At 39.7% G+C, this 14,788-nt stretch overlaps 1 protein-coding gene across 1 annotated transcript in view; it reads left to right on the top strand.

Moving 5' to 3' along the window:
• The window catches only part of FAM221A (family with sequence similarity 221 member A), a 30,867-nt gene extending 16,504 nt beyond the window's left edge, over positions 1-14,363 (top strand). Inside the window, 3 exon segments of the mRNA XM_030796721.1 lie at positions 1,874-1,981; positions 4,448-4,530; positions 13,813-14,363. Of these exon segments, the coding sequence (XP_030652581.1) occupies positions 1,874-1,981; positions 4,448-4,530; positions 13,813-13,881 (260 nt within the window). The 3' untranslated portion in view covers positions 13,882-14,363.
• Positions 14,364-14,788: the final 425 nt, after the last annotated feature.

Below are 14,788 nucleotides of genomic sequence, written 5' to 3'. Positions count from 1 at the left end.
TGCAGTCCATTGTTGACCAAAATGTCTTATGTAACACATGATTTCATAGGGATAGAAAACCTCTTCCTTTCGGTCCATGAAAGAAGGTGGGGTGAAGAAAGGTGAGAGTAAGGAGAGGAAATATAAGATGTTTTTGTTCTGATTTCAGGTATAGAGGAACCTAGGGGCCGAGGGACTCCAGATTTTTAGCCATGTAGATACCTAGACCGAGGAAACCTCTTGCTGGAATTTGGTTCCTTTTTGATGTGGAAGGAGTCCGTAATTCCCAGCTCTCTGGGAGTGTGGGAAGGCAGCTGACCTGTGAGTCAGTGGGCCAGTCATGCCATCTGTCATAGCAGGGGGCAGAGCTGGAGGTGGGTCCCCTAAGCTGGGGGACTCAATAGAGGAAGTGCCAGGTATTGAGGGAGTCTATACTTACTGTGGGAGCAAGCATGAGGCTACCAGGCCCTATCAAGCTGAAAGACCAACTTACTAAATACAAGTTGAGCATTTGAGATCAGTAGCACATGCAGCCGCCAGAGGGCAGCACAAGGACCTGCGTGGGCCAGAGCCCCTTCTCCCATATTCCCACATGCCCCATGGGAGCCACTGGGGATAGGAGCGGGGAGAGACAGAGCAATCGTCCCGCACTGTTTATGTTATAAGATGGGGCTAACTTCTAACCCAGTTAGGACCAAAAGTTCACTTTCTTCACCTGTGGTATAGAGATAGCAGTGTTGGGGGAAGGTGGTGGTTTGTGAAGAAGATAGAGCAGCTACACATTTTCTCCGCAGCTTCCTTCCTTTCGGTCCAAAAGTCAATGTATTTAGCAATTAGTCTTTGTAGTTTATGGTTTGGAGTTGTGGATGTTTCCTCATTTCATTGAAGAAGGTACTTTCTTCTTTATTTTTCTTACTTTGTTTTTAGATGGTTTCCTAGTAAGGAATAGAGTAAAAATACACTTATTCTACCCTTTTCAGCCAGAGGTTCCTTATTGTGAATGTCTTGCTTTTGATAGTGTTTTATAACTATTATATATTAGGGTTTTGAACTTCTATGCTAACATAGGTACATAATATTCTTTTTTTCTGTGAAAAAGTTCTCAGAAATGTGCAGAATACTTTTATTCATTTGCTTTTACTTTATATGTCAGACAAAAATCTAAATAAAAAGAGTCTCACTGTGTTGCCCAGGCCGGATCCAGTGAAGTGATGTGATCATAGCTCACTGCAGCCTCAAATTCCTGGGCTCAAGTGATCTTCCTGCTTTACCCTTCCAAGTAGGTAGGACTACAGGCACACACCACCATGTCCAACTAATTTTTTTTTTTTTTTTTTTGAGACGGAGTCTCGCTCTGTCGCCCAGGCTGGAGTGCAGTGGCGCAATCTCGGCTCACTGCAAGCTCCGCCTCCCGGGTTCACGCCATTCTCCTGCCTCAGCCTCTCCGAGTAGCTGGGACTACAGGCGCCCGCCACCACGCCCGGCTAATTTTTTGTATTTTTAGTAGAGACGGGGTTTCACCGTGGTCTCGATCTCCTGACCTCGTGATCCGCCCGCCTCGGCCTCCCAAAGTGCTGTGATTACAAGCGTGAGCCACCGCGCCCGGCCCCAACTAATTTTTGTATTTTTTTTTTTTTTTTTTTTGGTAGAGATGGGGTCTCCCTATGTTGCCAAGATTGGTCTTGAACTCCTGGCCTCAAGTAATCCTCTTGCTTTGGCTTTCCAAAGTGTTGGGATTACAGGCATGAGCCATTACACCGAGTCTAAATTTTTTTTTATAGAAGGAATTTCTAATAATTCTGCTGAGGTTCCAATTTATTTTACATTAGAAGTAATAACTTGTTTGTATCCCTGTAAATATTTAATTTTTATTCTCCATGTATTGTTTTCTCAGGTGCACCTTCAGTTGAATTTTTAGAATCCCCCATTACGGCAGTAGACAACCCATTCCTAAAAGCATTTCAAGCATCATCCAGTTCTTCTCCAGGAACATTAACAGATGGTAATGAAATGAAGTTTAGAACTGTTTTTGGATGTAGTAAATTGGAATACGGAGCTTTGATTTGTTTTCTAGGCATCTCTCTTTTTTTCATTATTATGATAATTTAACTTCAAGTTAAGCTATCATTTTACTTTCTTTTATGTAAGCCACACACTGAGAAAAAGCAAGCAACTTCATTTTGTATTGGGAAAAATAGCTAACTCCGAGAATGTCGAGGAGTCTGATACTACTGTAATTTGAAGTTTTAAACCTTGTTCTGGTACATGCTGTTGCTCTGGTGTTTGAATAAGAGGGCCCTTTGGCAGACTAATTGCCTTTGGGTTTTCCCAAAGAGGCATAAGCCAGTGATAACAATAGGTTAGCAGGGTTTTATCATTTATAAATTAAGAGCAAGTATAATTCATTTTTAAGCACCAGTATTCTGTATTTTCCTTACTGAAAACAAGAAGAATGAATTCGTATGACTTATTAGGTATTTAAAATTTAGTATTTTAGAATATTTTAAAATGAGAATTTTCTTTATCTGTATTTTCATACACCTAGACATTGCCCACAAGGGATTGCAAGGCTGCTTGCAAAAACAACATACAACTTAGTACATAATGATAAAATATATATAGAAGTAAGAAGCCAAGAAAAGGACACAGCTGTGGCAGCTTTCAAGGTTGATGTAATTGCTTTGTTTAAACTTCAGTTTTGACTGAGTTTAGTGGCAGCCAAGACACAGAGGAAAGTGCAGTCAATTAAATGCTTTTCTTTATTAGACAGGAGGAAGCCTGAGTTCCTCAGTGCTAGTGAATGTTACACCAATGCTGGATTTTTTTTTTTTTTTTTTTTTTTTGAGACAAGTTCTCTCTCTGTTGTCCAAGCTGGTGTGCAGTAGTGTGACCATGGCTCACTGTTACCTTGAACTCCAGGCTCAAGTGATCTTCCTGCCTCAGCCTTCCACGTAGCTAGGAGTACAGGTGTGCCACTACACCTGGGTAATTAAAAAAACTTTTTTTTTTTGCAGCAGCAGGGTCTTGCTATGTTGACTAGGCTGATCTCAAACTCCTGGCCTCAAGCTCTCCTCCTGCCTCAGCTTCCCAAAGCACTGGGATTATAACTCTATGTCACTGCTCCTGGCATGGCATGCTGGATTTTAAGTCAGTATAGTGACCCTCAGTGATTAGTGGCCAAGGCAAAAGATTTTTTTCAGCAAATACAGCAGACAGTTGTTTGTTTCTGATAGTCACCTTTTCCTTTTTTTTTTTTTTGAGACAGAGTCTTGCTCTGTTACCCAGGCTGGAGTATAGTGGTGTGATCTTGGCTCACTGCAACCTCCGCCTCCCTGGCTCAAGTGATCTCCCACCTCAGCCTCCTGAGTAGCTGGGACTACAGGAATGCACCACCATGTCCAGCTAAATTTTGAATTTTTTGTAGAGACAGGGTTTTGTCATGTTGCCCAGGCTGGTCTCGAACTCCTGAGCTCAAGCAATCCACCTGCCTCCACCTCCCAAAGTGCTGGGACTACAGGCGTGAACCACTGCACCTGGCCTGATAGTCACCTTTGAAGAGTTATGATATATAATTTTACTAGATAAATGGTAATATGCCATTATAATGCAACTCAATGTAGATGAGTCTGGAAGAAGTTTGGCTCACATGGTCCCACATGATCCAGGGTTTCCAGAGGATTGGGTAGATAACACTTATTCTAAGAATCCCTTCTTACTCTTCTCACTAAGACTTTTGTCAAAGATAGTCAACAGACTGTAGCTGTACTCTGTGGTGGTTGTCTGGAGTTACATGTTGCTGATTGAGGCTGAATTCATATGCTTTAGAAACTAGAAGCACAAGTGTTCAGGTTGCTAGTCTGCTTTGGAAATGAAGGGACCCAGTGAAGACATTCACTCGCAATGAAGGTGTACTTTTCTATGAAATTAGGCTCTTGGGGTACCTACCAAGAAAACCAGATGTTTTCCTACTGAAGCAATTTAAAAAATTCCTTTCAGCATATAAATTAGTGCTTGATCCATTTTACAAAGTGAGTACCGTAAGAAATGTATAAAATAGTTCAGTTTTGAAAGATTTTGAAGCAGGTACTGTCATTACTATGGCTGCCTATACCAAGTCTCAATAATTACTTTTGTGTATTATCTCAAAGTGTAACATGGATTTCTAGTTATAAAATGTAAAAAGTAGTTGGACAAAACTAAGTGTACTCTTATACGGAATAGCTATATGGTGCTATTTAATATGAACTGTGGAATATTTGGAGAATGTTTGCTAGTGAAAAACACTTTTGTCCTGTGATGCCATTCTCTCTAAAAGAGAATTAGGTAGTAGGACCAATTATTCATTTAGGTCATTTTTGGTTTGAAAAATAAAACATTATCACCTAGCAGGAGAAAACTTTTCCTTCTTTTATTTCAGGGGAATATGTAATGATATAAATACATTACTTAGGTTTTTTTTCCTTCTTAGTAGGTACAAGTAGTCAAGTTTCTTCGTTAAGGAGACCTGAAGAGGCTGATATGGCTTTCTTTGAAAGACAATACCAGGAAAGGGTAGGTTTTTGAGGAAATCCACTTGCATTAGGCGTTTACTTGTAGCAAAAGCACTAGAACGATTATACATTGAATGTGGAACATCCTTGAAAATAATTTATAAAGTCTTTACTTACAGTTGGTGTTAGGCCTTGAGGCTTATTAGAATAATTTACACAGAAACAGGGTTAAAGAATAACATGATATTTAATACACTGGTTGATTTATGAAGGCCATAAAGATTGGATAAATATGCAAATAAAATTGTCAGTAATAAACATCAATATCAGCAGATTTGTAAATTATATATATCTTGAATTCCTTTTTTTATACATGTACCTTTATTTTTTATTTAAAAATATTTGCCAAATAAAGATTGAATATATTTTGAATTCTTTTTTTTTTTTTTTTTTTTTTTTGAGACGGAGTCTTGCTCTGTTGCCCAGGCTGGAGTGCAGTGGCGCGATCTCGGCTCACTGCAAGCGCCGCCTCCCGGGTTCACGCCATTCTCCTGCCTCAGCCTCTCTGAGTAGCTGGGACTACAGGCTCCCACCACGACGCCCAGCTAATTTTTTGTATTTTTAGTAGAGACAGGGTTTCACCGTGTTAGCCAGGATGGTCTCGATCTCCTGACCTTCTGATCCTCCCACCTCGGCCTCCCAAAGTGCTGGGATTACAGGCGTGAGCCACCGCACCCGGTGCCTATTTTGAATTCTTAATATGTATTATTTATTCTTCTTAGAGGCTTTTAGGTGTATCCAGACTCGTTAAAATTACCCAATATACATCTGGGCACAGTGGCTCATGCCTGTGATCCCAGCATTTTGGGAGGCCGAGGTGGGTGGATCACCTGAGGTTAGGAGTTTGGGACCAGGCTGTCCAACATGGCGAGACCCCGTCTCTACTAAAAAAAATACAAAAATTAGTCAGGCATGGTGGTGTACGCCTGTAATCCCAGCTATTTGGGAGGCTGAGGCAGGAGAATCGCTTGAACCTGGGAGGCAGAGATTGCAGTGAGCCAAGATCGTGCCACTGCACTCCAGCCTGGGTGACAGTGAAACTCCATCCAAAAAAAAAAAATTACCCAATATTCTTTAAGAAACGGAACATTAAACATAAACATATTTTAACAATTTCCAGGGCTCAACAAGTGAAGTCTTGATGTGTTCACAGCTTTAATAGTGACTCAGTTCACCAGTGTGTAAATGCCTTGGAGATAAGCATAGTGTTTTATTCATTTTTGCATTTTCCCTAGCACCTAGCACAGTGCTTCGTGTGTAATAGGTTTTTAGTGAATTATGAATTCATGGAAAATTGAAAAAAGTTAACACAAATATAATCGATACTTTCGTACATGTCAACTTCTTATACTTTTGATATGTTTCATGGCCATGTTCATATTTGAGAGTTTTATTTTGTTTTTATGTTTTACTAGATGAAAGAATGTTGGCTTAATGAGGTGTGGGCAATAGTATTTCAGCCAAATGGCTGCAAGTACTTTCTTTAGGGTTGTCGTTTTGTGGGCATCATTATCTCTCCAGCCAGGTAATAAACTCCACAAAAGTAAAGATACTCCTGCCACTTTTTGTCGTATCCTATACGACTCTTAGACAAGAGCTTGTTGAGTAACTGAAAGTGTGGAAAAAGCTGAGCATTAAGTAAATTCAGGAAGTAAGCTGGAGACAGGATAGCTTAAGAATTTTGAAGTCGAAGGGGAGAGGACAGGATTTAAGTCAGAGACAGAAAATAGAGCTTTTTGCGTGATGGAAACATTCTATATCCATGCTTTAGTCACTCTCCATATGGGGCTCTATAAGGCTAAATTTAAATTTTAAAAAGTTAATGTTTATTTCCTCAGTCACACTAGCCACATTTCAAGTGCTTAGTAGCCACATGTGGCTAGCGGCTTCCTTACTGGATAGCACAAGGCATTTCCATCACTGCAGATTTCTTTTTTTTTTCTTTTTATTATTATTATTATTATACTTTAAGTTTTAGGGTACATGTGCACAATGTGCAGGTTTGTTACATATGTATCCATGTGCCATGTTGGTGTGCTGCACCCATTAACTTGTCATTCAGCATTAGGTATATCTCCTAATGCTGTCCCTCCCCCCTCCCCCCACCCCACAACAGTCCCTGGAGTGTGATGTTCCCCCTCCTGTGTCCATGTGTTCTCATTGTTCAATTCCCACCTATGAGTGAGAACATGTGGTGTTTGGTTTTTTGTCCTTGTGATAGTTTACTGAAAATGATGGTTTCCAGTTTCATCCATGTCCCTACAAAGGACATGCACTCATCATTTTTTATGGCTGCATAGTATTCCATGGTGTATATGTGCCACATTTTCTTAATCCAGTCTATCGTTGTTGGACATTTGGGTTGGTTCCAAGTCTTTGCTATTGTGAATAGTGCCGCAATAAACATCTGTGTGCATGTGTCTTTATAGCAGCATGATTTATAGTCCTTTGGGTATATACCCAGTAATGGGATGGCTGGGTCAAATGGTATTTCTAGTTCTAGATCCCTGAGGAATCGCCACACTGACTTCCACAATGGTTGAACTAGTGTACAGTCCCACCAACAGTGTAAAAGTGTTCCTATTTCTCCACATCCTCTCCAGCACCTGTTGTTTCCTGACTTTTTAATGATTGCCATTCTAACTGGCGTGAGATGGTATCTCATTGTGGTTTTGATTTGCATTTCTCTGATGGCCAGTGATGATGAGCATTTTTTCATGTGTTTTTTGGCTGCATAAATGTCTTCTTTTAAGAAGTGTCTGTTCATGTCCTTTGCCCACTTTTTGATGGGGTTTGTTGTTTTCTTGTAAATTTGTTTGAGTTCATTGTAGATTCTGGATATTAGCCCTTTGTCAGATGAGTAGGTTGCAAAAATTTTCTCCCATTTTGTAGGTTGCCTGTTCACTCTGATGGTAGTTTCTTTTGCTGTGCAGAAGCTCTTTAGTTTAATTAGATCCCATTTGTCAATTTTGGCTTTTGTTGCCATTGCTTTTGGTGTTTTAGACATGAAGTCCTTGCCCATGCCTATGTCCTGAATGGTATTGCCTAGGTTTTCTTCTAGGGTTTCTATGGTTTTAGGTCTAACATTTAAGTCTTTAATCCATCTTGAATTAATTTTCGTATAAGGTGTAAGGAAGGGATCCAGTTTCAGCTTTCTCCATATGGCTAGCCAGTTTTTCCAGCACCATTTATTAAATAGGGAATCCTTTCCCCATTGCTTGTTTTTGTCAGGTTTGTCAAAGATCAGATAGTTGTAGATATGTGGCATTATTTCTGAGGGCTCTGTTCTGTTCCATCGATCTCTGTCTCTGTTGTGGTACCAGTACCATGCTGTTTTGGTTACTGTAGCCTCGCAGTATAGTTTGAAGTCAGGTAGCGTGATGCCTCCAGCCTTGTTCTTTTGGGTTAGGATTGACTTGGCAATGCGGGCTCTTTTTTGGTTCCATATGAACTTTAAAGTAGTTTTTTCCAATTCTGTGAAGAAAGTCATTGGTAGCTTGATGGGGATGGCATTGAATCTATAAATTACCTTGGGCAGTATGGCCATTTTCACGATATTGATTCTTCCAACCCATGAGCATGGAATGTTCTTCCATTTGTTTGTATCCTCTTTTATTTCATTGAGCAGTGGTTTGTAGTTCTCCTTGAAGAGGTCCTTCACTTCCCTTGTAAGTTGGATTCCTAGGTATTTTATTCTCTTTGAAGCAATTGTGAATGGGAGTACACTCATGATTTGGCTCTCTGTTTGTCTGTGATTGGTGTATAAGAATGCTTGTGATTTTTGTACATTGATTCTGTATCCTGAGACTTTGCTGAAGTTGCTTATCAGCTTGAGGAGATTTTGGGCTGAGACAATGGGGTTTTCTAGATATACAATCATGTCATCTGGAAACAGGGACAATTTGACTTCCTCTTTTCCTAATTGAATACCCTTTATTTCCTTCTCCTGCCTGATTGCCCTGGCCAGAACTTCCAACACTATGTTGAATAGGAGTGGTGAGAGAGGGCATCCCTGTCTTGTGCCAGTTTTCAAAGGGAATGCTTCCAGTTTTTGCCCATTCAGTATGATATTGGCTGTGGGTTTGTCATAGATAGCTCTTATTATTTTGAGATACATCCCATCAATACCTAATTTATTGAGAGTTTTTAGCATGAAGGGTTATTGAATTTTGTCAAAGGCCTTTTCTGCATCTATTGAGATAATCATGTGGTTTTCGTCTTTGGTTCTGTTTATATGCTGGATTACATTTATTGATTTGTGTATGCTGAACCAGCCTTGCATCCCAGGGATGAAGCCCACTTGATCATGGTGGATAAGCTTTTTGATGTGCTGCTGGATTCGGTTTGCCAGTATTTTATTGAGGATTTTTGCATCAATGTTCATCAAGGATATTGGTCTGAAATTCTCTTTTTTGGTTGTATCTCTGCCAGGCTTTGGTCTCAGGATGATGCTGGCCTCATAAAATGTGTTAGGGAGGATTCCCTCTTTTTCTATGGATTGGAATAGTTTCAGAAGGAATGGTACCAGTTCCTCCTTGTACCTCTGGTAGAATTTGGCTGTGAATCCATCAGGTCCTGGACTCTTTTTGGTTGGTAAGCTATTGATTATTGCCACAATTTCAGAGCCTGTTATTGGTCTATTCAGAGATTCAACTTCTTCCTGGTTTAGTCTTGGGAGGATGTATTTGTCGAGGAATTTATCCATTTCTTCTAGATTTTCTAGTTTATTTGCACAGAGGTGTTTGTAGTATTCTCTGATGGTAGGTTGTATTTATGTGGGATCAGTGGTGATATCCCCTTTATCATTTTTTATTGCATCTATTTGATTCTTCTCTCTTTTCTTCTTTATTAGTCTTGCTAGCGGTCTATCAATTTTGTTGATCTTTTCAAAAAACCAGCTCCTGGATTCATTAATTTTTTGAAGGATTTTTGGGTCTCTATTTCCTTCAGTTCTGCTCTGATTTTAGTTACTTCTTGCCTTCTGCTAGCTTTTGAATGTGTTTGCTCTTGCTTTTCTAGTTCTTTTAATTGTGATGTTAGCGTGTCAATTTTGGATCTTTCCTGCTTTCTCTTGTGGGCATTTAGTGCTATAAATTTCCCTCTACACACTGCTTTGAATGTGTCCCAGAGATTCTGGTATGTTGTGTCTTTGTTCTCGTTGGTTTCAAAGAACATCTTTATTTCTGCCTTCATTTCATTATGTACCCAATAGTCATTCAGGAGCGGGTTGTTCAGTTTCCATGTAGTTGAGCGGTTTTGAGTGAGTTTCTTAATCCTGAGTTCTAGTTTGATTGCACTGTGGTCTGAGAGACAGTTTGTTATAATTTCTGTTCTTTTACATTTGCTGAGGAGAGCTTTACTTCCAACTATGTGGTCAATTTTGGAATAGGTGTGTTGTGGTGCTGAAAAAAATGTATATTCTGTTGATTTGAGGTGGAGAGTTCTGTAGATGTCTATTAGGTCTGCTTGGTGCAGAGCTGAGTTCAATTCCTGGGTATCCTTGTTAACTTTCTGTCTCGCTGATCTGTCTAATGTTGACAGTGTGGTGTTAAAATCTCCCATTATTATTGTATGGGAGTCTAAGTCTCTTTGTAGGTCACTCAGGACTTGCTTTATGAATCTGGGTGCTCCTGTATTGTGTGCATATATATTTAGGATAGTTAGCTCTTCTTGTTGAATTGATCCCTTTACCATTATGTAATGGCCTTCTTTGTCTCTTTTGATCTTTGTTGGTTTAAAGTCTATTTTATCAGAGACTAGGATTGCAACCCTTGCCTTTTTTTGTTTTCCATTTGCTTGGTAGATCTTCCTCCATCCCTTTATTTTGAGTCTATGTGTGTCTCTGCACGTGAGATGGGTTTCCTGAATATAGCACACTGATGGGTCTTGACTCCTTATCCAATTTGCCAGTCTGTGTCTTTTAATTGGAGCATTTAGCCCATTTACATTTAAAGTTAATATTGTTATGTGCATCACCGCAGATTTCAAAAGCTCTGGTCTAAGGGTGTCTTAGTCTGTTTGGTCTGCTGTAACAAAATACCGTAAAGCTGGGTGGGTTATAAACAATAGAAATTTATTGCTCACAGTTTCAGAGACTAGGAAGTCTAAGATCAAGGTGCCAGCAGATTTGGTGTCTCGTGGAGGCCTGCTTCCAGGTCAGCAGATAGCATCTTGCTGTGTCCTCATATGGTAAAAGAGGCATGATGGGTCTTGAGGCCTCTTTTATAAGGGCACTTATCCCATTCATGAGGGCTCTGCACTCACGATCTAATCACTGTCCACAGGGCCCATCTCCTAATACCGCTATACTGGAGATTAGGATTTCAACATGAATTTTGGGGGGCAAAAACATTCAGACCATAGCAAGGGGAAAGCGTTGTGGTAGGATGTCAGCGAGGGAGATGAAATGGTCAGAGTGATGGAAGAAAAGGCAGCTTTTGCAGCAGCATCAGGGTATAAACTTATAATCAAATCACTCTTCATTCTTGGAACACACACACACACGCACAGCCAAGTTTTAGTTTTTCCTCACAGGCTTATGGGAGACTAGGTTCTAGAATTCCTTCCATCCCTTCTCCAGAAGCCTGGAGTTTTGGCTGCCTTGAAAACATGCCAATGGTGTTTGCTTGTGAGAAGATAAGGAGAGGAATTCTTATTTGTGAATGTTTTAAAGGATATACCTGGCCTGTCAAGATTGCTTATTATAGGCTGGGTGTATTATGCCTGTAATTATTATGCCTGTAATCCCAGCACTTTGGGAGGCTGAGGTGGGCGGATTATGAGGTCAGGAGTTTGAGACCAGCCTGGCCAACACGGTGAAACCCCATCTCTACTAAACACACACACACACACACACACACACACACACACACACACACACACACACAGTTAGCTGGGCATGGTGGCATGCGCCTGTAATCCCAGCTACTCAGGAGGCCGAGGCAGGGGAATTGCTTGAACCCAGGAGGCAAGATTGCAGTGAGCTGAGATCGTGCTACTGCACTCCAGCCTGGGCGACAGAGCAACACTCTGTCTCGGAGGAAAAAAATAAAAGATTACTTGACATAAACAAACCTGGAATTTGTGGATTTACGAGATGTAGTTTATAACTTTCTAGCCTCTGTGATTTATAGATTTATGAGATACAGCTTATAAACTCTCCACCATGTGTGATTAATGGAGTATAAAAACTAAGGCGCCTATACCTAAATAACTTCCTCTGAGGTGACATGGACCATACGTGCTATTAGTAGTCGTCTTTTACTCCAAAACCGTTTTCATGATTAGGAAGCTGTGTGTCTGATAGTTCAGAGCCTCTCGCAAGAGCAATGCCATGTGTGTATCTGGTTTCTGCTTGCATTCTTTGCTAATCATTGGTAACATCTGGCAGGGAAGAATCTATGATGACTGTAAGTCGGCTTTGACAAGTGAGGCCTTTGTGGTAACATAGTTTACCAGCTGCTTTTAGATACTGTTGAAAAGTTGCTTTTATGTATCAGTTCAAGTTATTTTCTTCTGCTGTGGATGATTCTTGGTCTCTTTTCCCCCAAGAAAGGAGAATTTTATTAAGGAAACAAATATCAAAAGTCTACTAGGTGCAAAGCACTGTATTCCTGCCAGGAAATTTAAAAAAACAAAACAAAACAAACAAACAAAAAAAAAAAAAAAAAAAAAAGAGGAGGAGGTATCTTTGCTTTTAAGACTCTAGATGGTTTGCTGGGTGCGGTGGCTCACGCCTGTAATTCCAGCACTTCGGTAGGCCGAGGTGGGCGGATCACTTGAGGTCAGGAGTTCAAGACCAGCCTGGTGAACATGGTGAAACCCCGTCTCTACTAAAAATACAAAAATTAGCTGGGTGTGATGGTGCGTGCCTGTAATCCCAGCTACTTGGGAGGCTGAGGCAGGAGAATTACTTGAACCTAGGAGGTGGAGGTTGCAGTGAGCTGAGATTGTGCCACTGCACTCCAGCCTGGGCGACAGAGCAAGACTTTGTCTCAAAAAGAAAAAAAAAAAAAGACTAGATGGTTGATGGATGTATTTGCTACCTACTATTTCAAATGACAAACACTGCTTTGGCTTTTGTTTGTATTTTAGCGTCTTTGCTTCTTAAAAATTTATGTTCCTACAAATCTAGCACTTGGCTTTAAATGAGTGAGGAAAAGGGTCTAGCATTTATCGAGTGCTTAAGTGCCTAGATCTTTATATATATTATTTACAGCTTTAGAACAACCCTGAGGAGTAGCTATTACTATGACATTTTTTACAAATGTAAAACTGTTAAATAAATTGCCCCAAATGCTTAATAAATGGTAGAAGTAGGATTCACATTCTCTTCTATTTGACATCAAAACCTATAATTTTTGCTCTAGAATAGGGTATTTTTGGGGGTCCTTCAGATGACCTGTTGTTTGATACGGTTTGCAGGAATGGTATGAGTGTATGGTGTCTGAATGAGGTTCCCAACCCAACTCAAAGAGGCGAGAGAGGGAATAAATGTGGAGGAGACAGAGGTTAGATTAATCTGGTTTTATGATTGGAAACTTCTATTACTTGCAGTTTGAAGGGATTGGATAGACTGGTTTTTCCACGTCTCTCCTGGTTTCTTGATATTATTCCTGTCAGTTCAGAAGGTCGGAGACCCTGACTTGCTCTCCCCTTCTCTTGCAGGGGTAAGGCAGTGGGGTTGCCTCTGGAAATTGATGTGTGTGAATGTGAGTGGTGGTGAGTAAGAGGCAGGTTGGATTTGTGTTCTCTGGGGTCTTTAATCCCATGGAAAAGGTCTCTGTGTCTCAAAAGTTAGAATGCCACTGCTTAGGGTATGTGTGCTGCCTTTTTGCTTTAACTACAATGGAGGAGGAAAAGACTTTCAGAAAGGTAACTGTGGGAATATAGAAACCAGAATTATAGAAAACTATCCTTAAAGCAGTCCACATTCCAGAGAGAATCCAGCTGGATTGGGTGCATTATGTAACTCTGCAGGGAATGTGCATAGGCTGGATGTAAGTTTAGTCATTTTAAGCACTTGTAATTTTAGTGGCAATTGAAATTAATTTTTTTCTCTAAAGCAATATTCATGTTACTTTTATTAAAATGCTTCTGTAAAATTAAAATAAAACCATTTGCAAATGTGTAATTATGTCCTTTTAACAGATTTTGGCTTTAGTATTTAGCAGCTTAATAACTGTGGAATGGCTGTGACATGAATTTGAATGAGTTTTCTGCAAGTTTTTTTCTTTAGAATGGTTTACAAGTTATTATATCAATAAATATGTTAAATTTACAGATGAAAATGGAAAAGGCTGCTAAGTGGAAAGGAAAAGCTCCATTGCCATCAGCTACAAAACCTTCATGAAGACTGCTGGAGAAATTAAAACCATCATTCAAGTATCTTTTTCATGTTTATTTAAATGTAATAATACAGTTTATTTTTCCTGAAATTATTTACTTTTTTTTTTTTTGTACTGTATAAATGTCTTTTGGGATGTTTCCTTAATTTATTTAAATAACTAAAAATGCCTATTACTTTTGTCAAAACTCATAATTTACTACTTTGTATGTACCTTTCTCTCTCCTGACAAATGAAGTTATTCTATATGAGTCTGTCTGAGAGTACAGTAAATATTTTTAGTACATAATAATTTAACTGTTTCAGGTATTTAAAAAATTAAAGATATTATCAAGGGTTTTGGACAAATATATGAGCCATTTTTTTGTCATTCAAAACAGTAAGTTAAAAACAAGAAAACAAAACAAACAAAAAAGTTAAAATCATTAATTTTTTTATTTTTCAAACTTTGTAATGTTATGTTTTTAAATAAAAAATGTATCAAAATTATACAACCATTTTCTAGTGATATTACTGATTTTTTTTCAATCATCTTTCTCAGGCCGAAGATATCTACTGATTTTTAAGTTGTGTTGTCAACTACCCATTGTCTATAACTGTACTGGACACATCTTGTGTGCCACTGCAAATCCTCTTGGCCCCATTTCTTACTCTATTATTGCTGTGGAACACTTTCCAGCAGGCTTCTGATAGCGTAAGCCATTTGATGGCATCTTGTCTTGGGCGCATGTCACGGCTCTCTTGCTTCCTTCTGCAGGGATCTTCTGACACTGTGGCTTGGGATGCCCACTGGAACCCCACTGTATCATACATATGCAGCCCAAAGATGTTGGGGAGCTAGTGACTTTGGGGCCACTCTTGACTAATGGGAGGTAGAAGCCCAATAGATAAGTGCTCTTCCTTCCGTCGGCTG

Source organism: Nomascus leucogenys, chromosome 17 (assembly GCF_006542625.1).
Source record: "Nomascus leucogenys isolate Asia chromosome 17, Asia_NLE_v1, whole genome shotgun sequence".
Classification (NCBI taxonomy): Eukaryota; Metazoa; Chordata; class Mammalia; order Primates; family Hylobatidae; genus Nomascus; species Nomascus leucogenys.
The sequence above is the reverse complement of the archived record's forward strand: the minus strand, read 5'-3'. Positions and strand labels throughout refer to the sequence as shown.